Here is a 26,310-nt window from a genome sequence, read left to right as displayed (position 1 = left end):
CACTGCCACTGTGGGGAGTCTGGGTTCAACCCTCAGCCAAGGATCCAAGATCCTGGCAAGCCATGTGGCCTGTCCAAAAACAGAATAAACAAAACAGACTAACAAAAATCAAAACAAATAGCAAAAATAAAACAAAACAAAGAAAAAAAAAAAGAAAACAACAAACCAAACCAAAACCAAACCAAAACAAACAACAACAAAACAGAAAAAAAAAAAAAACAGCATAAAGCTAAAAAGATATTCCCTGAAGAAAATAAAAATAGAATAAATGAAAATTTAAAAATACAAAATTGAAAAAAACAAAACAGGAACAACAACAACAAAATTCCCTGGGGCCTCTGTTATCAGTGTCCTTGTCCCCACAGTGAACTACAGCCAACTCCCACTTCCCCAGGAGATCCTCCAAGACCTCTAGTTAGGTCACTGGACCCACTATGGGTAGTGTGGAGTCAGCTCAAACTTTGACATGGCCCATCACACTCCCTACCCTGTGTACATGGCCACAAGTCCACAGCTGCTAAAGGTAGACCTGGCTCAGTTGCAGGAGCAATTTTCCATTAAAATGTACTCTAGGCACCAAGTTTACCGAGCTCTCTGTGTGGGATTAATTTATGGTTTGTGCAGCTTGAAGGAAAGATTTCAGGTCTTCCTCAGTCAAACAGCCTCTAGGGCTCTGCTTCGGTTTTGGCTGCACCTCTGTCTTTGGTTCACCCACAGGTGTCTGTTTCTTGCCCAGCCAAGAAGGGGCTAAAGGCAGCAACTGGGGGGAGTACTGACCTGTTTCCCACCATTTTGCTACACATATTTTTTTCCTGCCCTCTTCTCTCTTATTTCTGAAGGACTTTAATTATACAGATGTAAAACATTTAGTATTTTCCCACATCTCAGTGAACTACCACTTAAAAAAAATTTTTTTTTTCAGAATGGTTATATTTTATTGTTTCTAGTTCGCTTTTTCTTCTGTCATCTTCATTTGAATATTAAATTTCTCTTGTATTTTCCAATTTTAGACTTTGTGTTTTATTCCTCTTTTATTGTTTATATTTCTCTTCCGAAATTTATTTTTCCTATCACTGTATGTTTATTTTCTTTTATTTCAGTGACAATAGTTATATAGCCACTTAAAAGTGGCTTCTTAATTTCATAATCTGGGTTTCCTTGAAGTCTATCTCAGTTGATATTAAGAAACAGTAAACATTTTAATAGTAATATGATATTGTACTGATAAGGTAATGTAATTGATATATAAGAATACACAGACTAAAAGGGAATAAAGAGAGAATTTCAGAACAGATTACTTTAAGTAGTTTTGGTGAAATTGCTTTACTCCACATGGAGAAAAATAATGTTTAACACTTAGCCAAAACCACATACAAACGTGAATTCCGCATGGATTACATTCAAATCGTAGAAGGAAAAATAAGAAATATTAGGACAATATTTTTGAACTTAGAAGAAGGGGCAGGCTCCTCAAATGATCTCAGAAGAAGAGCCACATGACGAAACTGATGAACTATATATCAAATTAAATATTTCCTTAAATAAAGGACAATAGAATCACAAATTGGAAAAATGCACTTTTAACATTTGGTACCAGCAATAAATGTATCTAGAATATACAAAGAACTTCTGAATAGTTATGTTTTAAAATAAATATTTAAATACATAAATAAATAAATTTTGTGTTATTTGAAACTCTGTCATGTAGAGGGATTGTTGTTTTTAAATTTCCTTTTTGAATTGACATATATTTGATTTACAATATTATATTAGTTTTAGGTGTACAACATAGTGATTTGGTATTTTTATAGGTTATATTCCATTAAAAGTTATTACAAAATAGCCACTATGGAAAGCAGTATGGAGGTTCCCCAGAAAACTAAAAAACAGTACACCTGGGCATATACCTGGACAAAACTGTAATTCAAAATGATACACGAACCCCTATATTCATAGCAGCAGTGTTCACAGTAGCCAAAATGTGGAAACAACCAAAATGTTCATCAACAGATGAAGGTATATACAAGATATCATGCATGTATACAGTAGAATGCTACACAGCCATAAACAATGCCATTTGGAGCACCACAGATGCCACTAGAGATTATCATACTAAGTGAGGTAAGTCAGAAAGAGGAAGATAAATACCATATATTACTTCTGTGTGGAATATAAAATACGGCACAAATGAACCTATCTACAAAACAGAGACAGATTCACAAACATAGAAACCAGATTTGTGGTTGCCAAGGGGGTGGAGGAGAGGGAGAGTGATGAACTGGGAATTTGGGGTTATTAGGTGCAAATTATTACATTAAGAAAGGATAAACAATAAGGTCCAACTGTATAGCCCAAGGAAAGAAAAAAGTGAAGTCACTGTCGTGTCCGACTCTTTGCGATCCCATGGACTGCAGTCTTCCAGGCTCCTCCGTACATGGGATATTCCAGACAATAGTACTGGAGTAGGTTGCCATTTCCTTTTCCAGGGGATCTTCCCAACCCAGGGATTGAATCTGGGTTTCCTGCACTGCAGGCAGACTCTTTACTGTCGGAGCCACCAGGGGAACCCATAGCTTAAGGAACTATATCCAATTTCCTGGGAAAAGTCATAATGGAAAATAATATTTAAAAAAAAAGAATGTATATATATATGTGAAATATGTTGAGTTCACTTTGCTATATACCAGAAACTAGCACAACATTATAAATCAAATACACCTCAATTAAAAAAAGATATCAAAAATGATGGCTATAAAAAAGTGATGGCTATAATTCCTTATGTTGTACAATTAATATATCCTTGTTACTTATATATTTTGTACATTGTAGCTTGTATCTCTTAATCCTATATCCTAATTTCCTCTCCCCTCTGGTAACTAACTACTAGTTTTCTTTTCTATATCAGTTGGTCTTTTTATTTTGTCATGTATGTAAATTTTATTTTTTAGATTCCACACATATATCACAAAGTATTTGTCTTTTTCTGACTTATATTTCACTAAGCATAATATTTTTTAGGTTTATTCACATTGCAGCAAATGGCAGAATTCTGTTCTTTTTTATGACTGAGTAATATTTCATTATATATCTTTTTTATCCCATTATATATGCATATGGGCTTCCCTAGAAGCTCAACTGGTAAAGAATCCACCTGAAATGCAGGAAAACCCAGTTCAATATTTGGGTCAGGAAGATCCCCTGGAGAAGGGATAGGCTACCCACTCCAATATTCTGGGGCTTTCCTGAGGGCTTAGATGGTAAAGAATCCACCTGTATTGCAAGATATCTGGGTTTGATCCCTGGGCTGGGAAGATCTCCTGGAGGAGGGCATGGCAACCTAATCCAGTATTTTCCCTGGAGAACCCCCAAGGATAGAGGAGCCTGGCAGGCTACAGTCTATAGTGTTGTAAAGAGTCAGACACAACTGAGTGGCTAAGCACAGCACAGTATATATGTATATATTGTATCTGAATCTTTGTGACCCCATGGACTGTAGCCCACCAGGATCCTCTGTCCATGGAATTCTCCAGGCAAGAATAATAGCAGCAATATTTACAATAGCCAAGATATGGAAGCAACCCAAGTGAAAGTGAAAGTCACTTGGGTTGCTTCCATATCTTGGCTTTTCACTTGGGTTGCTTCCATATCTTGGCTATTGTAAATATTGCTGCTATGGACACTGGGTGCATGTATCTTTTCTAGTCAGGGTTTTCATTTTCTTTGAGATGTATATTGAGGAGTGGAACTACTGGATCATATAGTAGTTCTAATTGTAGTTTTTTAAGTATCCATACTGTTTTCTATTCCCATACCCAGTGTACAAGAGATTCTCTTTTCTCCATATTCTGGTCAACATTTGTCATTTGTAGACTTTTGATGACAGCCATTCTGATATAAATGAAGTATTATCTCATCTGATTTACATTTTTCTAATAATTAGTGATACTGAGCACCTCTCCATGTGTCTGTTGGCCATCCATACGTGTTCTTTGGGAAAAAATGTGTATTCAGGTCTTCTGCCCATTTTTTGATTGGGTCGTTAGCTTTTTTGATATTGAGTTGTATAAGCTGTTTGTGTATTTTGGATATTAACCCCTTGTCTGCCATACCATTAGCAAATATTTTTTCTCATTCCATATGAGAAGTGGAATTTTGTTGATGTTTGTTGTGCAAAAGCTTTTAAGCTTAATTCTTAAGTTTTACTTTTGCCTTAGGAGACAGATAGAAAAGACTTTGCTACAATTTCCATCAAAGAATGTCCTGCCTATGTTCTCTTCTAGGAGTTCCATAGTATCAAGTTTTATATTTAGTCTTTAATCTTTTTATTTTATTTTTTATTTTATTTTATTTTTTTTAATTTTAATTTTTTATTTTTTTTTTAATTTTAAAATCTTTAATTCTTACATGCGTTCCCAAACATGAACCCCCCTCCCACCTCCCTCCCCACAACATCTCTCTGGGTCATCCCCATGCACCAGCCCCAAGCAAGCTGCACCCTATGTCAGACATGGACTGGCGATTCAATTTTACATGACAGTATACATGTTATAATTCCCATTCTCCCAAATCATCCCACCCTCTCCCTCTCCCTCTGAGTCCAAAAGTCTGGTATACATATCTGTGTCTTTTTTCCTGTCTTGCATACAGGGTCGTCATTGCCATCTTCCTAAATTCCATATATATGTGTTAGTATACTGTATTGGTGTTTTTCTTTCTGGCTTACTTCACTCTGTATAATTGGCTCCAGTTTCACCCATCTCATCAGAACTGATTCAAATGTATTCTTTTTAACGGCTGAGTAATACTCCATTGTGTATATGTACCACAGCTTTCTTATCCATTCATCTGCTGATGGACATCTAGGTTGTTTCCATGTCCTGGCTATTGTAAACAGTGCTGCGATGAACATTGGGGTACATGTGTCTCTTTCAATTCTGGTTTCCTCGGTGTGTATGCCCAGAAGTGGGATTGCTGGGTCATAAGGTAGCTCTATTTGCAATTTTTTAAGGAATCTCCACACTGTTCTCCACAGTGGCTGTACTAGTTTGCATTCCCACCAAGAGTGTAGGAGGGTTCCCTTTTCTCCACACCCTCTCCAGCATTTATTGCTTGCAGATTTTTGGATCGCAGCCATTCTGACTGGTGTGAAGTGGTACCTCATTGTGGTTTTGATTTGCATTTCTCTAATAATGGGTGATGTTGAGCATCTTTTCATGTGTTTGTTAGCCATCCGTATGTCTTCTTTGGAGAAATGTCTACTTAGTTCTTTGGCCCATTTTTTGATTGGGTCGTTTATTTTTCTGGAATTGAGCTGCAGAAGTTGCTTGTATATTTTTGAGATTAGTTGTTTGTCAGTTGTTTCAGTTGCTATTATTTTCTCCCATTCAGAAGGCTGTCTTTTCACCTTGCTTATATTTTCCTTTGTTGTACAGAAGCTTTTAATTTTAATTAGATCCCATTTGTTTATTTTTGCTTTTATTTCCAGAATTCTGGGAGGTGGATCATAGAGGATCCTGCTGTGATTTATGTCTGAGAGTGTTTTGCCTATGTTCTCCTCTAGGAGTTTTATAGTTTCTGATCTTACATTTAGATCTTTAATCCATTTTGAGTTTATTTTTGTGTACGGTGATAGAAAGTGATCTAGTTTCATTCTTTTACAAGTGGTTGACCAGTTTTCCCAGCACCACTTGTTAAAGAGATTGTCTTTACTCCATTGTATATTCTTGCCTCCTTTGTCAAAGATAAGGTGTCCATATGTGTGTGGATTTATCTCTGGGCTTTCTATTTTGTTCCATTGATCTATATGTCTGTCTTTGTGCCAGTACCATACTGTCTTGATGACTGTGGCTTTGTAGTAGAGCCTGAAGTCAGGCAAGTTGATTCCTCCAGTTCCATTCTTCTTTCTCAAGATTGCTTTGGCTATTCGAGGTTTTTTGTATTTCCATACAAATCTTGAAATTATTTGTTCTAGTTCTGTGAAAAATGTGGCTGGTAGCTTGATAGGGATTGCATTGAATTTGTAAATTGCTTTGGGTAGTATACTCATTTTCACTATATTGATTCTTCCGATCCATGAACATGGTATATTTCTCCATCTATTAGTGTCCTCTTTGATTTCTTTCATCAGTGTTTTATAGTTTTCTATATATAGGTCTTTAGTTTCTTTAGGTAGATATATTCCTAAGTATTTTATTCTTTTCGTTGCAATGGTGAATGGAATTGTTTCCTTAATTTCTTTTTCTACTTTCTCATTATTCGTGTATAGGAATGCAAGGGATTTCTGTGTGTTGATTTTATATCCTGCAACTTTACTATATTCATTGATTAGCTCTAGTAATTTTCTGGTGGAGTCTTTAGGGTTTTCCATGTAGAGGATCATGTCATCTGCAAACAGTGAGAGTTTTACTTCTTCTTTTCCAATTTGGATTCCTTTGATTTCTTTTTCTGCTCTGATTGCTGTGGCCAAAACTTCCAGAACTATGTTGAATAGTAGCGGTGAAAGTGGACACCCTTGTCTTGTTCCTGACTTTAGGGGAAATGCTTTCAATTTTTCACCATTGAGGATAATGTTTGCTGTGGGTTTGTCATATATAGCTTTTATTATGTTGAGGTATGTTCCTTCTATTCCTGCTTTCTGGAGAGTTTTTATCATAAATGGATGTTGAATTTTGTCAAAGGCCTTCTCTGCATCTATTGAGATAATCATATGGTTTTTATTTTTCAATTTGTTAATGTGGTGAATTACATTGATTGATTTGCGGATATTGAAGAATCCTTGCATCCCTGGGATAAAGCCCACTTGGTCATGGTGTATGATCTTTTTAATGTGTTGTTGGATTCTGATTGCTAGAATTTTGTTGAGGATTTTTGCATCTATGTTCATCAGTGATATTGGCCTGTAGTTTTCCTTTTTTGTGACATCTTTGTCAGGTTTTGGTATTAAGGTGATGGTGGCCTCATAGAATGAGTTTGGAAGTTTACCTTCCTCTGCAATTTTCTGGAAGAGTTTGAGGAGGATAGGTGTTAGCTCTTCTCGAAATTTTTGGTAGAATTCAGCTGTGAAGCCGTCTGGACCTGGGCTTTTGTTTGCTGGAAGATTTCTGATTACCATTTCAATTTCTGTGCTTGTGATGGGTCTGTTAAGATTTTCTATTTCTTCCTGGTTCAGTTTTGGAAAATTGTACTTTTCTAAGAATTTGTCCATTTCTTCCACGTTGTCCATTTTATTGGCATACAACTGCTGATAGTAGTCTCTTATGATCCTTTGTATTTCTGTGTTGTCTGTTGGGATCTCTCCATTTTCATTTCTAATTTTATTGATTTGATTTTTCTCTCTTTGCTTCTTGATGAGTCTGGCTAATGGTTTGTCAATTTTATTTATCCTTTCAAAGAACCAGCTTTTAGTACATGGCATTATGAGTGAATGTTCTAATCTCATTGTTTTACATGTAGCTGCCCATTTTTTTCCAGCATAACTTATTGAAAAGACTGTTTTTTTTTTTTCTTCATTGTATATTCTTACTTATATAAACTGACTATAGGTCTGTGGATTTATTTCTGGGATCTCTACTCTGTTCCACTGGCCTATGTATCTGTTTTTGTGTTGCACCATTCTGTTTTGATTACTGTATATTTGTAGTGTAGTCTGAAGTCAGGGAATATGATAGCTTTAGCTTTGTTTTTTTTAATCAAGCTTGCTTCAGCAATTTGGAGTCTTCTGGTTCCATATAAACTTTAGGATTGTTTGCTCTAGTTCTGTGAAAAATGTCATGGGTATTTTCAAAGAGATTGTATTAAATCTGTAGACTGCTTTCAGTATGACCATCTTAGCAATATTAATTCACTAATTTATCAGCATGGACCATCTTTCCCTTTCTTTGAGTCATCTTTAATTTCCTTCATCAATGTTCTATAGTTTTTTTTTTTAAAATAAAAACTCTTTTTTATTAAGGAATTGCTGTTTTTAGGCTTCAAGAGATTCTTTTGCAGTTATAAAATTGAAATATCAAATATCCTTCTTTGATATATTTAGTACCTATCCAAGGAAGGTGCCCCCAAGGAGGGCATGGCAACCGACTCCAGTATTCTTGCCTGGAGAATCCCATGGACAGAGGAGCCTGATAGTTTGCAGTCCATATGGTCTCAAAGAGTCAGATATAACTGAAGTGAATTAGCATGAAGCAGTAGCTGTCTTAATATTCTACTCACCTACTTGTCAATCCTTCTTAATCTCTGTATCTTTGTCTTCTTTTCTTTACTCTTCCTTAATTTAAAGCTGAGTGATGAAGAATTGATGCTTTTGAACTGTGGTGTTGGAGAAGACTCTTGAGAGTCCCTTGGACTGCAAGGAGATCCAACCAGTCCATTCTGAAGGAGATCAGTTCTGGGTGTTCTTTGGAGGGAATGATGCTAAAGCTGAAGCTCCAGTACTTTGGCCACCTCATGCAAAGAGTTGACTCATTGGAAAAGACTCTGATGCTGGGAGGGATCGGAGGCAGGAGGAGAAGGGGATGACAGAAGATGAGATGGCTGGATGGCCTCACTGACTTGATGTACGTGAGTTTGAGTGAAGGACAGGGAGGCCTAGCGTGCTGTGATTCATGGGATCGCAAAGAGTCGGACATGACTGAGAGACTAAACTGAACTGAACTGGACTGAAACATGCTTCATCCACCCTTCTTTTCATAACATTTTCCCACTAATAGTATGGTATTAAGGAAACCCAAGGGCATACTGCCTGCTGTCAAATAATGTAACACTCAAAATCAAGAAGTGAAATAAAACAAAATTCAGATGTCCAACGCAAAGAAAGGGCCATTCTCTGAAACACTGCAACCAATTATATAAATTGTGAAATATAGGTCACAGTCTTCTTTATTCATCAATAGAAACAAAAGTTTGAGTTCAGATCTAAACAAATACCAAAGATGAACATGAGTGTCATTACTTGGAAAGTGTCATTACTTGAAGAGATGCATCCACTACCATATCATTTCTCCTATTCATACTAAATATTGCTATGATTTTGTCTCTCATAACTTCCAGGAAGAGATTTCATATTCCTTCACTTAACACATTAGGTATTTAATAATCTGCTTGCCTCTTAGCTTCACCTTGAATAGCCTCCTGTGTAAGTCTCTATTCTAGCTATAAAAGAAAACAAACAAAATGCCATGTAGTCCTCTGAATGTGGCATCTTATCTTGATGTGTTCATGATCTTACTTGAACTATGTGGAATAGTACTCATTTATCTCCATCTAGCTAATTCATATAGTTACTTGTAGACTCAGCTTAAATTCTTTCTCAACAGACTACATAAAGATTATTTTTAATGACTGTCTAATATGTTCATCTATTCTGTTACTGGTTAGGATGTTTCCAATTTTTGTTACTAATGCTAAAATGTGCATAGGTTTTTTCCTTCTACTGAATATCTCCTAAATATTAAAAGCTCAAAGGCTTCCCTGGTAGCTCAGCTGGTAAAGAATCTGCCTGCAATGCAGGAGACCCTGGTTCGATTCCTGGGTCGGGAGTATCTGCTGGAGAAGGCACTGGCTACCCTCTCCAGTATTCTTGGGCTTCCCTGGTAGTTCAGCTGGTATAGAATCTGCCTGCAGTGTGGAAGACCTGGGTTTGATTCCTGGGTTGGGAAGATCCCCTGGAGAAGGGAACAGCTACCACTTCAGAATTCTGGCCTGGAGAATTCCACAGCTGTATAGTCCATGGGGTCACAACGAGTCAGACACAATTGAGTGACTTTCACTTTCACTTTGCATAAAAATCTCAAGTATAGTTGGTAAACTAATATTACACATTAAGGGCTTTTCAAGAAAATATGCAATATGAAAATTTGAATTAAAAATTATCATCACAATTTTTAAAGTTTTAGATCAAATCAATAGAGTTATATATAGACATGAATATTCAAACAATACCAACAAATTAAAATATATGTATTTGAAAAGCAGAACACTAAACCACAACTAAATAAAGATAAGCGTATTGGTATAAGAATTGAAAGAGTTTCCCTCGTGGCTCAGTGATAAAGAATCCACCTGCCAAAGGAGACATGGGTTCAATTCCTGGGTTGGGAAGTTCCTCTGGAGAAGGAAATGGCAATCTACTCTAGTATTCTTGCCTGGAAAATCCCATGGACAGAGGAGCCTTGTGGGCTACTGTCCACAGGGTCACAAAAGATTCTGACATGAATTAGCGATTAAATAACAACAGAGCATAATATATATATATATATAATATATTCTCTCTCTTTATATATATGTTAGTTTACCAAATGTATAAGATTTAGTAGTTTTTATATAATATACACTTAATTTAAAAATTACAAGTTAAGAATAAAGTGATTTATTTCATATTTATACACACGCATATATACACAATATAAATAACATATATTTATTATGCAAGTGTAAAAAAATTAAGTATGCATATGCATAAGGATCTGCTCACCAGGACCTCCTCCATCATGATGACCTGGATTCCTGGGTCCTACAGAGGGCTGATTAGGAAAAAGTAAGGTTGTTTTCCAGCCTGCCTCGCCTGGCCATATGATAGTCCTCTGTATAGCAGCAAAACGCAGATGATATTTTACCTAGAAGTAGCAGCAGCAAACAAACTATGTTTAAAACCAAACTAAACTGAAAAGCAAATATTAGAAAATAAAGCAAAGTTAAATCCACATGGGAAACCATGTGATTTGAAATTGAGACTCATCTGATATGAAAGTGATTCTGAATGCCTGCAAGTGACAGTGACTCCAAGCACAACAAATATAATCCAATCATATTTATATTTTAAGTCCTCTCCCAATGCAGACAGTCCACAAAAAGAAGATACACACATGGCCCACAAATATGTAAAAACTTTCTCAATGTCATAGAATGGAATAAATACAAATTAAAACTACATTGACATCTTTCTTACCTGTCATACTGGAAAAGTCAAAACATACTGTGTTAACATACTGTGTTTGCAAGGCAGTCAACAGGCACTTTAATACGTTGCTTGTAGTATGCAAAATGGCACAATAATGAAGAATCTGACAATGTTCCACAAAACTATATATGCATGCATTATTTAATTCAGCAATCATACTTTCAATAACAGACTTGGAATATAAACCTCAAACAGTATAGGAAAAAAATCACATGCACACGGTTGTTTGTTGTAACATTATTTGTCGTGGAAATACAGCATATTGGAATCAACCTAACTGCTCATACATATAAGACTGCATAAATTACACAATACAGAGTTCTGTATCTGCTCGAGGTATAGTCAGAAAATAGAAACTAGATAACCTAATGGATAGGTTATACTATCCATACTAGATAACCTAATGGATAGGAGAGCTCCAAGGTATCAGATAGAGACAGCAGGAAGCAATCATTGGCCCTAGGACTAAGGAAACAAAAACAAGGGTTTGCCATTAGTAAAATTTGTAAACTTAAATGAGAGGTCATGTGGGGATGAAAAATCAAGCCTCTGAACAGGGGCATAAGTCAGCTAGTACTAGGTTACAGAGCTTGAAAGGGGACTTTTGATGGGGACCTTGACTCTGAAAAGGAGCTCCAGTTGCCTAGTGCTGGAAATCTTTGAGAGGGTGTGATGTTGAAAACTGTCGAGCAATCTTCAAACTGTATTTGTCTGCCACTATGAAATGGCAACCTACTCCAGTGTTCTTGCCTGGAGAATCCCAGGGATGGTGGAGCCTGGTGGGCTGCCATCTCTGGGGTCACACAGAGTTGGACACTACTGAAGCGACGTAGCAGCAGCAGCAGCACGAGAAAGAAAATGCTACTGATAAAAAAATAAAGAGATATTGCTGGAGTGTCATTCACAGCAACTACAAGCAGCCAGAAAGCCAACAAAACAGTTAAAATTACTTCTTTTTCTCCAAGTCTTGCTTCTAGTCTGCACCTAATGCCTTTTATTAGCTGAGTCCAAGAGCTGGCTGAAAAAGTGGAAATGTAGCTGTAGCATTAAAAAGCAAAGTAGAAGAATGGATTTATGGTTCAAAAAGAAAAAAATTATTGACAAGTATGCTACCATTTTCATAAAAAAGGCAAAATAGGGTGTGCATATATAATTTATATTATACACCAGTTCAGTTCAGTTCACTGCAGTTGCTCAGTTGTGTACGACTCTTTGCAACCCCATGAATCGCAGCACACCAAGCCTCCCTGTCCATCACCAACTCCTGGAGCTCACTCAGACTCACGTCCATCGAGTCTTTGATGCCATCCAGCCATCTCACCCTCGGTCGTCCCCTTCTCCTCCTGCCCCCAATCCCTCCCAGCATCAGAGTTTTTCCCAATGAGTCAACTCTTCACATGAGGTGGCCAAAATAGTGGAGTTTCAGCTTCAGCATCATTCCCTCCAAAGAAATCACAGGGCATCATGTGAGCTTAAATATATATATCTATATAAACTTGTATATAAGCAATATCTATATACTTTATCTATCAATATACTAGAGTTTTGAATGTACCGCAAAGAAAGTTAGACTTCAGCATTCTTTCACCAAAAGTTCACCATTTACTAGATTTCAATATTTGCCTATAGATTTTATTTGAGGTAAAATTTACCCACAATTCAGTTCAGTTACGTTCAGTCACTCAGTCCTGTCCCACTCTTTGCAACCCCATGAATCGCAGCACGCCAGGCCTCCCTGTCCATCACCATCTCCCGGAGTTCACTCAGACTCACATCCATCGAGTCCGGGATGCCATCCAGCCATCTCATCCTTGGTCATCCCCTTCTCCTGCCCCCAATCCCTCCCAGCATGAGAGTCTTTTCCAATGAGTCAACTCTTTGCATGAGGTGACCAAAGTACTGGAGCTTCAGCTTTAGCATCATTCCTTCCAAAGTAATCCCAGGGTTGATCTCCTTCAGAATGGACTGGTTGGATCTCCTTGCAATCCAAGAGACCCTCAAGAGTCTTCTCCAACACCACAGTTCGAAAGCATCAATTCTTTGGCGCTCAGCCTTCTTCACAGTCCAACTCTCACATCCTTACATGACCACAGGAAAAACCATAGCCTTGACTAGATGGACCTTAGTTGGCAAAGTAATGTCTCTGCTTTTGAATATACTTTCTAGGTTGGTCATAACTTTTCTTCCAAGGAGTAAGCATCTTTTAATTTCATGGCTGCAGTCACCATCTGCAGTGATTCTGGAGCCCTCAAAAATAAAGTCTGACACTGTTTCCACTGTTTCCCCATCTATTTCCCATGAAGTGATGGGACCAGATGCCATGATCTTCGTTTTCTGAATGTTGAGCTTTAAGCCAACTTTTTTGCTCTCCTCTTTCACTTTCATCAAGAGGCTTTTGAGTTCCTCTTCACTTTCTGCCATAAGGGTGGTGTCATCTGCATATCTGAGGTTACTGATATTTCTCCCGGCAATCTTGATTCCAGCTTGTGTTTCTTCCAGTCCAGCGTTTCTCATGATGTACTCTGCATAGAAGTTAAATAAGCAGGGTGACAATACACAGCCTTGACATACTCCTTCTCCTATTTGGAACCAGTCTGTTGTTCCATGTCCAGTTCTAACTTTGCTTCCTGACCTGCATACAGATTTCTCAACAGGCAGGTCAGGTGGTCTGGTATTCCCATCTCTTTCAGAATTTTCCAAAGTTTATTGTGATCTACACAGCCAAAGGCTCTGGCATAGTCAATAAAGCAGAAATAGATGTTTTTCTGGAACTCTCTTGCTTTTTCGATGATTCAGTGGATGTTGGTAATTTGATCTCTGGTTCCTCTGCCTTTTCTAAAAACAGCTTGAACATCAGGGAGTTCACGGTTCATGTATTGCTGAAGCCTGGCTTGGAGAATTTTGAGCATTACTTTACTAGCTTGTGAGATGAGTGCAATTGTGCGGTAGTTTGAGCATTCTTTGGCATTGCCTTTCTTTGGAATTGGAATGAAAACTCACTTTTTCCCGTCCTGTGGCCACTGCTGAGTTTTCCAAATTTGTTGGCATATTGAGTGGAGCACTTTCACAACATCATCTTTCAGGATTTGAAACAGCTCAATTGGAATTCTATCACCTCCACTAGCTTGTTCGTAGTGGTGCTTTCTAAGGCCCACTTGACATCACATTCCAAGATGTCTGGCTCTAGATTAGTGGTCACAATCATGATTATCTGGGTCATGAATTTTTGTACAGTTCTTCTGTGTATTCTTGCCACCTCTTCTTAATATCTTCTGCTTCTGTTAGGTCCATACCATTTCTGTCCTTTATTGAGCCCATCTTTGCATGAAATGTTCCCTTGGTATCTCTAATTTTCTTGAAGAGATCTTTAGTCTTTCTCATTCTGTTGTTTTCTTCTATTTACTCACAATAAAATGTACAAATCTTAACTGTACATTTCCTTTACTATATAAGTTTTAAAAATGCATAGCTATTTTAACTCAACTACTATCAAGATAAACATTACCCTCATTCCAGAAAGTTTTCATAATGCCCTTTCCCCGTTGATCCTGATCACAGTCAGAGATATAATTTTTCTAACTTCACCACAGATTAATTCTGGCCATTATAAAATTTCATATAAATGGAATTAAATATAGTATTGTACTCTTTCATAGAAGGCTTCTTTTACTCCGTATGTTTTGAAATTCATTAATGTAATTGCTGTTTTCAGTAAATTTCTTTTTTATCACTGAGCAGTATTCCATAGGGGGCTTCCCTGATGCTCAGTGGTAAAGAATACACCTGCCAATTCAGGAGCTGCAGGAGATTTGGGTTTGATCCCAGGGTTGAATTCACTCCAGTATTCTGCCTGGAGAATCCCATGTGTAGAGGAGCCTGGCAGGCTATAGTCCACTGGGTCACAAGGAGTCAAATATGACTGAGTATACAGGAATAGAGTAATATTCCATAGTATGACTGTAACAGAGCTCATTAATTTTATTATAAATGGGTGCTCAATTTTCTCGAAACTTTTTCTGCATTCAGTTCAGTTCAGTCACTCAGTCGTGTCTGACTCTTTGCAACCCCATGAATCGCAGCACGCCAGGCCTCCTTGTCTATCACCAACTCCCGGAGTTTACTCAAACTCATGTCCATCGAGTTGGTGATGCCATCCAGCCATCTCATCCTCTGTCGTCCCCTTTTCCTCCTGCCCCCAATCCCTCCCAGCATCAGAGTCTTTTCCAATGAGTCAATTCTTCACATGAGGTGGCCAAAGTACTGGAGTTTCAGCTTTAGCATCAGTCCTTCCAAAGAACACCCAGGCTGATCTCCTTTAGAATGAACTGGTTGGATCTCCTTGCAGTTCAAGGGACTCTCAACAGTCTTCTCCAACACCACAGTTCAAAAGCATCAATTCTTCAGCACTCAGCTTTCTTCACAGTCCAACTCTCGCATCCATACATGACCACTGGAAAAACCATAGCCTTGACTACATGGAGCTTTGTTGGCAAAGCAATGTCTCTGCTTTTCAATATGCTGTCTAGGTTGGTCATAACTTTTCTTCCAAGGAGTAAGCATCTTTTAATTTCATGGCTACAGTCACCATCTGCAGTGATTTTGGAGCCCCCCAGAATAAAGTCTGACACTGTTTCCACTGTTTCCCCATCTATTTCCCATGAAGTGATGGGACCAGATGCCATGATCTTTGTTTTCTGAATGTTGAGTTTGAAGCCAACTTTTTTGCTCTCCTCTTTCACTTTCATCAAGAGGCTTTTGAGTTCCTCTTCACTTTCTGCCATAAGGGTGGTGTCATCTGCATATCTGAGGTTATTGATATTTCTCCCGGCAATCTTGATTCCAGCTTGTGCTTCTTCCAGCCCAGTTTCTCATGATGTACTCTGCATAGAAGTTAAATAAGCTGAGTGACAATATACAGCCTTGACGTATTCCTTTTCCTATTTGGAACCAGTTTGTTGTTCCACGTCCAGTTCTAACTATTGCTTCCTGACCTGCATATAGGTTTCCTAAGAGGCAGGACATAATTTTCTGCATTAGTTGAGATTGAAAAGCTGAATAATTGGCTTCAAACTCAACATTCATAAAACTAAGATCATGGCATCTGGTCCCATCATTCATGACAAATAGGGAAAAAAAATGGAAATGGTGACAGACTTTATTTTCCTGGGCTCCAAAATCACTGCAGATGGTAACTGCAGCCATGAAATTAAAAGACACTTGCTCCTTGGATATAAAGCTGTGACAAACCTATACTCCATATAAAAAAGCAGAGACATCACTTTGCCAACAAAGTTCTGCCGAGTGAAAGCTATGGTATTTCCTGTAGTCATGTATGGATGTGAGAGCTGGAACATAAAGAAAGCTGAGTGCCGAAGAATTGATGCTTCTGAACTGTGGTGTTGGAGAAGACTCTCAAAAGTCCGTTGGACAGCAAGGAGATCAAACCAGCCAATCCTAAATGAAATCAACCCTGAATATCCACTGGAAGGACTGATGCTGAAGCTAAAGCTCCAATACTTTGGTCATGTGATGTGAAGAGCCGACTTATTGGTAAAGACCCTGTTCCTGGGAAAGACTGAGGGCAGGAGGAGAAGGGGGTGACAGGGAATGAGATGTTTGGATGGCATCATTGACTCAGTGGACATGAGTTAGAACAAACTCTGGGAGATAGTGAAGGACAGGGAAGTCTGGCATGCTGCAGTCTATGGAGCTGCAAAGAGCTGAACAGGAATGAGTGACTGAATACCACCAACACCACTGTGGAAAACAGTATGGAGGTTCCTTAGAAAATTAAAATAGAGCTACCATGTGATCCAGCAGCTCTATTCCTGAGTATTTTTCAAAGAGCAAAATACTCATTTTAAAAATATACATGTGCCCCAGTGTTCACAGCTATATTATTTACAATAGCCAACATGGAAGCAAGGCTGTCCACAGTTAAATAGATAAAGAAGATATCATACACAGGAATACTACTAACCACAAAAGAATGAAAATTTGCCATTTGCAACATCATAGATGGACATGTTGCTTAGAGAAAAGACAGAGAAAGACAAATACTGCTTGCTATCACTTAACTGTGGGATCTAAAAACAAAACAAATGACTATAACAAAGCAGACACAGACTCAGATACAGAGAACAAACTAGTAGTTATCAGTGGGAGAGAGGGAAAGAGGGAGGGGCATATGGGGTAGGGATTAAGGAATACAAACTATTAGTTTTAAAATAATGAGCTACAAGGACATATTTTACAGCACAGGTAATATAAACAAATTTTATAACTTTAAATGGTATATAATCTATAAAAATTTTGAAACTCCATGTTGTATACCTAAAACTACTATTGTAAATAAAAATATCTCAATAAAAAAGGGCACTGGAATTTTGATAAGGATTGTGATGAATCTAGGTAGCTATTGGTGGTATGATTTAACAAATTAGGTCTTCCTACCCACGAACTTAGGGCTTCCTAGATGTTGCTAGTGATAAAGAATCTGCCAGACAATGCAGGAGACGTAAGAGATGCAGGTTTGATTCCTGGGTTGGGAAGATCCCCTGGAGGAGGGCACAGCAACCCACTCCAGTATTCTTGTCTAGAGAACTCAATGGACATAGAAGCCTAGTGGGCTATGGTGCATAGCGTCACAAAGAATCGGACATGACTGAAGCAATTTAGCACGCATGTGCACACCCATGAACGTGGGCTGTCTTTCCATTTATTTTGGCCTTCTTTAATTTCTTTCAGCAATGTAGTTTCAGTGCACATTCTTTGCACTTCCTTGGATAAATTAAATCCTCAGTGTTATATCCTCTCCTCTGTCTTCTCTGTTAATAAGCCCATCCAAGTTCAGTTCAGTTCAGTCTCTGTCGTGTCTGACTCTTAGCGACTCTATGGACTGCAGCACACCGGGCTTCCCTATCCATCACCAACTCCCGAAGTTTACTCAAATTCATGTCCATTGAGTTGGTGATGCCATGCAACCATCTCATCCCCTGTCATCCTCTTCTCCTCCCGCCTTCAATCTTTCCCAGTATCAGGGTCTTTTCCAATGAGTCAGCTCTTCACATCAGGTGGCCAAAGTATTGGAGTTACAGCCTCATCATCAGTCCTTCCAATGGAAATTCAGAACTGATTTCATTTAGGATGGACTGGTTGGATCTCCTTGCAGTCCAAGGGACTCTCAACAGTCTTCTCCAACACCACAGTTCAAAAGCATCAATTCTTCAGCTCTCAGCTTTCTTTACAGTCCAACTCTCACATCCATACATGACTACTGGAAAAAGCATAGCCTTGACTAGATGGACCTTTGTTGGCAAAGTAATGTCTCCGCTTTTTAATATGCTGTCTAGGTTGGTCATAACTTTTCTTCCAAGGAGTAAGCATCTTTTAATTTCATGGCTGCAGTCACCATCTGCAGTGATTTTGGAGACCCCCCAAAAAAAGTCTGCCAGTGTTTCCCCATCTGTTTGCCATGAAGTGATGGGACTGGATGCCATGATCTTAGTTTTCTGAATGTTGAGGTTTAAGCCAACTTTTTCCTACTAGGTTGTTATTTGTTACTGAATTTAATGTTTATAACTTTTATTTCTCTGCTTATATTTCCCATATTTTCATTTGTTTCAAAACAGTTTTTAATTGCTGTTGAAACATGTTTTATGATGGTTGCTTTAAAATCTTTCTCAGATAATTCTAACCTCTAATTCATCTCAGTTCTCATATCAGTAAATTGGTTCTTGGTCTGACAGATGATTTTCTATTTTACTTTGTTAATTTTGTCTATTATTTTAGGAGACTCTGGATCCTATTTAAATACTTTATTATATCAGGCAGTCAGCCTATTTTATGCAGCAATGGCTTAATTTCAGTGCCAATTTAATTTCCAGAGCTTTTTAAGTATTAATTTTGGTCTCACAGTTTATGTGGTTCCACTGGGGCTCACAATGGTTCCTGCTATTTCTGCTTAAAGGAACACAAATTTTCCTTCTGGGGGCCGAGGAGGCACAAGGCATAAAGACCTTTCCAGGCTAGACCTCTTCTGTGGCTTAGTTCCTCATGCCAATTTTGCCTGTCTTGCTCTGGGGGATCCCTATATAAGACAGGATATTCAGCCCACAAGAGGAAAGAGGCTTTCTGGTTGGGCACATGTGGCAGGAACCTGCTTGTATGGGACAGACAGTTCTTTCTGAATGTGGGACTTCTTGTAGTGGAGTTTCCCTACCACTGTTCCTTGACTTCCTTCATGTATCTGAACAGGAAAAGAGAGTCTCTGGCCCATAGACATTGCCACTTTTTTGTAGCTGGGACCCTCTTGATGGTTCCACTGGCCCACCCACTCCAGAGTCTTGCATTGAGGGATATCTTAGGCTGGAGGTGATGAAGAGGCTTCTAGACTGGGATACTTGTGGCTGAGTATCTCTTGCTCATGGGTTTCAATATATATTAGCAGAGGAAGGGCTTGGTAAGGAAGGAGAGTATTTTTCCTGGCTACTAATTGTTATCAGGGCTCCCTATCCATTCCTCTTGCTAGATGTGTCAGAACTGTCTAATGTTAGAAATGCTTCCATTTGATGTGGAATGGCATGAGCCTACTTGCTGCCTTCTATTGCTAGGTTGGAGGTCAGATAATGCTGGGTCTTGGCTGTCATCTGTTGGGTGTGACACATTAAGATGTGTGCCCTTGTGCTGCTCCTCTAGGCATGAGGTCTTAAAACAACTTGCACCGTTATCACTTTTCAGAGTTTTGTTTTGCCTTTGCATTCCATCCATCCTCACTAAGAAGAATGACAGAGAGAAATGAGTCCCCACCATCTTGTCCAGACCAGAAGTCAACAGTGTCTTTTGATGATAAGAAGTTTCTACAAGTTTGATAAAATTTAATCTATTAATTTTTTCTTTAATGGTTATCACTTTCTGTGATCTGAAAAACGTTTGCTACTCCCAAGTAAAGATGATACTTGTCTTTGCTTTACTCTAAAAGCATTGGTTTTAGCTTTGACATTTAAATCTAAAATTCATGAGCTATTTTTTTGTGTGTAGTATGAGGTCAGTTCAAGGTTCATTTTTTCCATATATACATCCAATCATTACAGCACTATTTACTGAAAACATCTTTCTTTCCCCATAAGATTTATTTGGTGCCTTGGTATTTCTACTTTTAAAAATTAATTAATTAATTAATTTGGCTGCACCAGGTCTCGTTGTGGCATGTGGTATCTTCGATCTTTGTCGTGGTATGTGTTATCCTTCAGTTGTGGCATGCAGGATCTTTTAGTGAAATGAGGAATCTTTAGCTGCTGCATGCAGGATCTTCAGTTGCAGCATGTGATCTCTTAGTTGTGGCATGTGCGACCCAGTTCCATGACCAAGGATTGAACCCAGGCCCTTGCACTGGGATCACAGAGTCCTAGCCACTAAACCACAATGAAGTCCCAAATGACTATATTAAAGAAAGCTTACTTCTGGGCTTTCCGTTCTGTGTCATAGATACATTTGTTGATCATATGCCAGTATTACACTTTAATGATTACTGTAGTTTTATATGTTTTATATGTGTCTTCCAACTTTATTATTTTACGAAATGATTCTATATGTTTTAAGTCCTGTGAATTTGCATTTACATTTAGACCTGATAAATAGGAAGTGACAAGCATTCTAAATGCCCTAGTAAGACATTTGCTTACCACAGGTTGAGAGATAAAGCTTATATAAAGACTCAGGACCTTGCTAACTGGTGAGCTTTTTATGGGTCCAGTGGTCTCTGAGGTATGCCAGGATATATCCTCAAAGAGTAGTTTTGCTGTATGCTGTACTCCTAACCACTCAAAAGAAACACTGCAAAAAGAGGTGGGCCTTTTTTTTGATGAGACTGTTTTTCAAAATTTTGGTGATGGCATATACCATATTTGAGAGAACTGGTCAGATCTATTTATGATGTAAAAATTTTCAGGGGAGTCCAGAAAAAGAAATGGGTCTGCAATAGGGGTAAAGGCACACAATATGCCTCCAGCAGGGGATCTATTTTATATTTAAGGAGATACATTAATGGGTACCTGAACCACTCATCTATGGTTCTTACCATATGCCATTATGACTCAGAAGCAGCAGACCTGAGAGAAGAAACTGAAAATGCCTGTTAAATTTCAGATAAGGATAACACTCTGTTGATCTGGGACACTGTTCTATAGGATGTGGCCTATGTAACAATAATCAGTATATGGCTCTATGTTCTCGGTAAAACATAAGGGTGGGGGAAACAAGGCTTGGAAGTAGAACTGGCCCTTCTAATTACTCCCAGAGACCTACTTGTGGAATTTATACATCCCATCCTTACAAACTCATGTTCTGCTGCAGTAAAGGCCTTGTTTTCTGGGGTAGCAGACTTTTAAGAGGAGATACGTAAAGCTTCCACCAAATAGCTGTATGATTATCACCTAGCATTACTGAGCTACTCACACTGGTACACTGGCAAATAAATTATGATACTAGAGGAAGCAATTAATCATGATTAGGGTTACTGTTACATAATGAAAACAGTGAGGTACATGGGGGCACCTCTTGGTGCTTACTTTTCCATAGCAAACAGTTAAGACCATTTGCAGCAACTATGACCTGATAACTAAAGGCTCAAGAAGGGTATGGTTCATCTAAACAGGTAAGCTAGATCCTCTGAAGTGTTTGTCAAGAGTGACTAAAATCTACAATGTTAATGTGCAAATATTTCCTTATATAAAAACCCTTTTGTTGAAATGCATTCAGTAGTGTCTGCTCCCATATGAATTCTAATAGAAACATGTGCTGGTTGTGATGAAGACAGAAAAGAAAGGGATAGGTGTGGAAGCTGAATGGAAATTCACAGTAGCATTTGTACAGCAGAGAAAATGTGACCAAAGATTCAGAAACAAAAAGCAATACAGTGTTTCCAGGTAATTTCTGGAAGTTAAGTACTGCTGGAACATAAAAAGTTTGGTAAGGAGTATAAGAGATAGCCAAGTACTAGGATATCAATAGCCATATATTTGTGTAAAGGACTCTGGACATTGGAAGTCACCAAAGTCTTTTCATCAGGACAGTGACATGATCATATCTGAGATTTATTTTGATCCTTGTGGATCCTTGTAAATGAACAAAAGATCACATAAGGGACTTCCTTGGTGGTCCAGTGGTAAAGAATCCACCTTCCAATGCAGGGGATGTGAGTTTGATTCCTGGTCAGGGAACTAAGATCCTATATGCTGCAGGGCAACTAAGCCCGCAGGCTACATACCACAACTAGAGAAGCCTTCGCAATGCAAGGAAGAGCCCGCATGCCATAATGAAGACTCAGCATAGTCAAAATAGTAATAATAAATAAAATAAAAAAAGAGAAAGTCACCTAAGATGTGGGAAAGTTGGTAGACATTAGATGGTCTATGCTATACATAAAATCATCAATAAAGATCAAAAGGTTTTAGAAAAATCATCAAAACAGACCAAGCAGAATGCAATACATGCAATAATGCAATACATTAGATCCTCAGAACTTACTCATCTCACCACACACAAAACTGGTAATTCTGTGAGGTGAGGAATATATATCAGCTAACCTTGCTGTGGTAATCATTTTGCAATATACACATTTCAAATACACAATTCATATGCAATATACACATTGCATATCCTAAATTTAACAGTGTTATACATGAAAGAAAGTGAAAGTGAAGTTGCTCAGTGACGTCCGACTCTCCATGGACTGTAGCCTACCAGGCTCCTCCGTCCATGGGATTTTCCAGGCAAGTGAATGGGTTGCCATTTCCTTCTCCAGGGGATCTTCCCAACCAAGGGATTGAACCCAGGTCTCCTGCACTGCAGGCAGACGCTTTATTGTCTGAGCCACCAGGGAAGCCTTATTATTCAGCAATAAGACTGAAACTTAAAATAGAACTGAAGACACTTTGAGCCAATGTATATTGTTGAGCCTAAACCTGTATCAGTACATGGATAATTCTGACTTAGTAAATAGAAGCTGGCACAAAAGAAAAGTCATGAAAGGATGGGACACACAGAAAGAATATATATTGTCCTACTGGTGGTTTTATTAATCTTGCCTTCTGCCAACAAGCATCTGTTTTCTAAATATAGAATTTGGCTCCATGTGGAACTGGTATAGATTGCCCTTTATTTTCATCACCACCAGAAGACAATGTTTATAAGATCTGCCAAGGAGGCACCAAGTTCAAAGCACTATCTTTTTCTTTCCTTCTTTTGGGTTATGCTATCATCTAATCTGGATCAATGTGGGTAAGCCATAGAGTTTTCTCTAGAGATTTATGAAAGGACTTAAATTCTATGTCTCATTCAAAGAAAAAGCTCTATCCATGCTTGTGTTTCACTACCTTTTGCAAAACTAGAAGCAATGTATGAGTAGTCCAAGTGTCCCATGAATCAGAAGTCCTGTGCATGAAAGATACAATTATTCCCTTATTACCATACTTCAAAAGCTACAAACACAGACATAACTTAAAGCTACTCAAATCTGGACTCATATTCTTGCTTTATTTTATACAAGTAGTTTGATCTTGGGAAAATTAGTTTCTTCACTGATAAAACAGGGTAGATATTACAAAATTCATTAAAATCATAGAAACTAAAATTCCAATTACAAGAAAACTATTTATTTAGAAAACTCTAAATACAACTTTCTCACCTGAAGTGGCAATGGATCATGCCTATTTTTGAAGTCACAGTCAAAAACAATGGCAGCCAGCACTTTATGAGCTCGATAGTCATACTTAACGTACTTCTCAAACTCAATTTCTGAAGAAAAGCCTTTAACTATAGAGAAGTAAAATTGTTCACTTAAATAAAAACATATGATAATCCCTTCTGAGAGAAAACATATTAGTTTACATGGACAAAAACCTTCTATCCAAATATGCAAATTTGAAAACACTGTTTCTTAAATACTGGTATCATAACAACTTGATGGATATTTGGGGTTCAAAATATTTCAATAAAAAATTTTATAAAATTTTATTGCAATTTTAAAATAATCATTATAAAGCACATATAAAGATAAGTCATTAGTGGTGAGGGAAATGCAAATTGAAATCACAATAAATCACTTTACATCCACTGAGATGACTATAATCAAAAAGACAGAAGATAACAAGAGCTGGAGAGGATGTGGTACCTTCATTCACTGCTAATCAGAATGTAAAATGGTATAACGACTTTAGATAACAATCTGGCATTTCCTTGAAAACTTAAAAATAGAGTAAACATATGACACATTTATTCTGCTTTTGGTATATAACCGACAGAAATGAAAACATATGTCTATCTAAAACCTATAGATGAATGTTTGTAGCAGTATTATTTATAGTAGCCAAAAGGTAGAAACAACCCAAATGTCCTTCAACTGATGAAAGATATATTGTACCAATTAAATGCAGTGTATCCATACAATGGAATATTATCTGACAATGAAAAGGAATAAAGAACTGATGCATGCAACTACATGGGTAAACCTTGAAAACATTTTAAGTATAAGAAGAGAGTCATGAAAGACCACATATTGCATTTTATAAAGTTGATATAAAAAGTTTATATGTAAACAATTTATATTAAAGGTTCATATGTAAACAATTTGTTTATATTTCATACATAAACCATTTATTTATATAAAAGATTTATAATAGGCAAATCTGTAGAGATAAAAGGAGATTACTGTTTTTCTTATCTTGATAGGGATGGATAATTGTGGGGCTATGGCTGAAGATATTGGAATTTATTTTTGGTGATAAAAATGCTTTAAAATTAATTGTGGCAGTGGTTGCACACCTCTGTGAATATATTGAAGCCACTGAATTACACACTTCAAATGGGTGAAAGTATGGAATGTGTATTATATCTCAAAAAAGTTACTTAATTAAAAGAAACAAATCAGGAGGTGATCACTTTGTGCTTTAAAAAACACAACTCATTTGATGGCTCAATACCTGTATAGTTATAACACAGGAAGGAGTTATTCAAGATAGAAATTTTCTAATCTGAACAAGAGAGGAAAAGAAAGATTAGACAAAAGTTGAACAGAGCCTAAACAACCTGTGGGACAATACAAAATGTATCATTATAGTCTTAGAGGAAGAGAAAGATGGTCATGTTAAAAAAACAATTTTAAAAATAATTATTGTAAAGTCCCCTAACTTTGTGCAACTTACAGATTCAAAATGCTCAGTGAGCCCCAAAGAAAAATGCCAAAAGAAATCCACAGACACATCATAATCAAACTTTTGAAAAATAAAGACAGAAAATATCTTGAAAGCAGCCAGAGAGAAATGCTAAAATTGGGCAGTGTGATTCATCCAACTTTATTCTTATTCTTTTCCCTATACTGTTTCAGCTCCATCAAAAATGTTAATGATAAGCTTTACAGAAAACTTTAATTTCTAACCTTTTATACTGATGTTTAGATTCCTCTTCACATTCTCAGTGATCTCTTTTACCACATCAATATTCGAAGGCACATAAATCAGTTCCCATGTTTCATCATTTTGGAGGAATGAAGGCAGAGTACTGATGGGTTGGGAAGTAAAACTGTAAGGTCCAGTAACAGTTATTTGAATAACAGCACGTAAGAGCAAAAGCATCATTGGAAACGCCAATGCAGTTAGGACTTCCAATATTAAATTAAAGAACTGCCTCCTCTAGAAGAGGAACAAAAAGATTGTGTTAATTAATTTAAGAGTACACATTCAAAGCAAATAGATAGTTCTGCCAATTTCACCCTGGAACAGCTTAAGTTTCATATCATCCCTCCAACTCCCCTAACCAGTTTTCTTATAGGTCAGACTATACTATTGATTAATGCAGTTTCATACATTTGGAAGAGCTACTTTCAGCTCTGGAATTGATTTTTCAAGTGTGTGCATATATATAAACCCACCCCCACCCCACCCCACCCCAAATCCAAACTGCACCACATGGGCATTTATGGACATTTTCCAAGGATACCTTTACATACCTTTAAGGTAAAATTTTTCCAGAGGAGCACTGCAAACTGGTTGAGTGTCAACAAATTCATTCTTCTACAAAAAGTGTATGTTCGATTCCAGCAATGGAGAAAAAGTTTTTTTTAATGTTAAGTTACCTAATAATGTGAACATCAAGCATATAACAGTATTACTTCTTTCTCTTAATTTTCTCCTTAATCAGTCTCAAAGTTTGATAGCACAAATGATTTTGTATTTGAAATAAAGAAAATTAAATTGCTTTTATTTTTCTGTTCAATAATTTCCTTAATATCTACTAATGTTCTAATGTGGTCAGAAAACAAAGAAGTAGTTAAACAAACAGTAAGATGTGGTTCCATTTCT

At 37.5% G+C, this 26,310-nt stretch overlaps 1 protein-coding gene across 1 annotated transcript in view; it reads right to left on the bottom strand.

Annotated features, from left to right (window-relative positions):
• Positions 1-26,018, bottom strand: part of LOC102180820 (ATP-binding cassette sub-family A member 3-like) — a 260,388-nt gene extending 234,370 nt beyond the window's left edge. Inside the window, exons 1-4 of the mRNA XM_018039866.1 lie at positions 25,959-26,018; positions 25,389-25,641; positions 23,640-23,767; positions 10,469-10,610 (exon numbers count right to left, since the gene is read on the bottom strand). Coding sequence (XP_017895355.1) covers positions 10,469-10,610; positions 23,640-23,767; positions 25,389-25,641; positions 25,959-26,018 — 583 coding nt within the window. The remainder of the gene's footprint in view (positions 1-10,468; positions 10,611-23,639; positions 23,768-25,388; positions 25,642-25,958) is intronic.

Source organism: Capra hircus, chromosome 25 (genome assembly GCF_001704415.2).
Source record: "Capra hircus breed San Clemente chromosome 25, ASM170441v1, whole genome shotgun sequence".
Classification (NCBI taxonomy): Eukaryota; Metazoa; Chordata; class Mammalia; order Artiodactyla; family Bovidae; genus Capra; species Capra hircus.
Note: the sequence above shows the minus strand (reverse complement) of the source record. Positions and strands in the feature narration are given on the sequence as shown.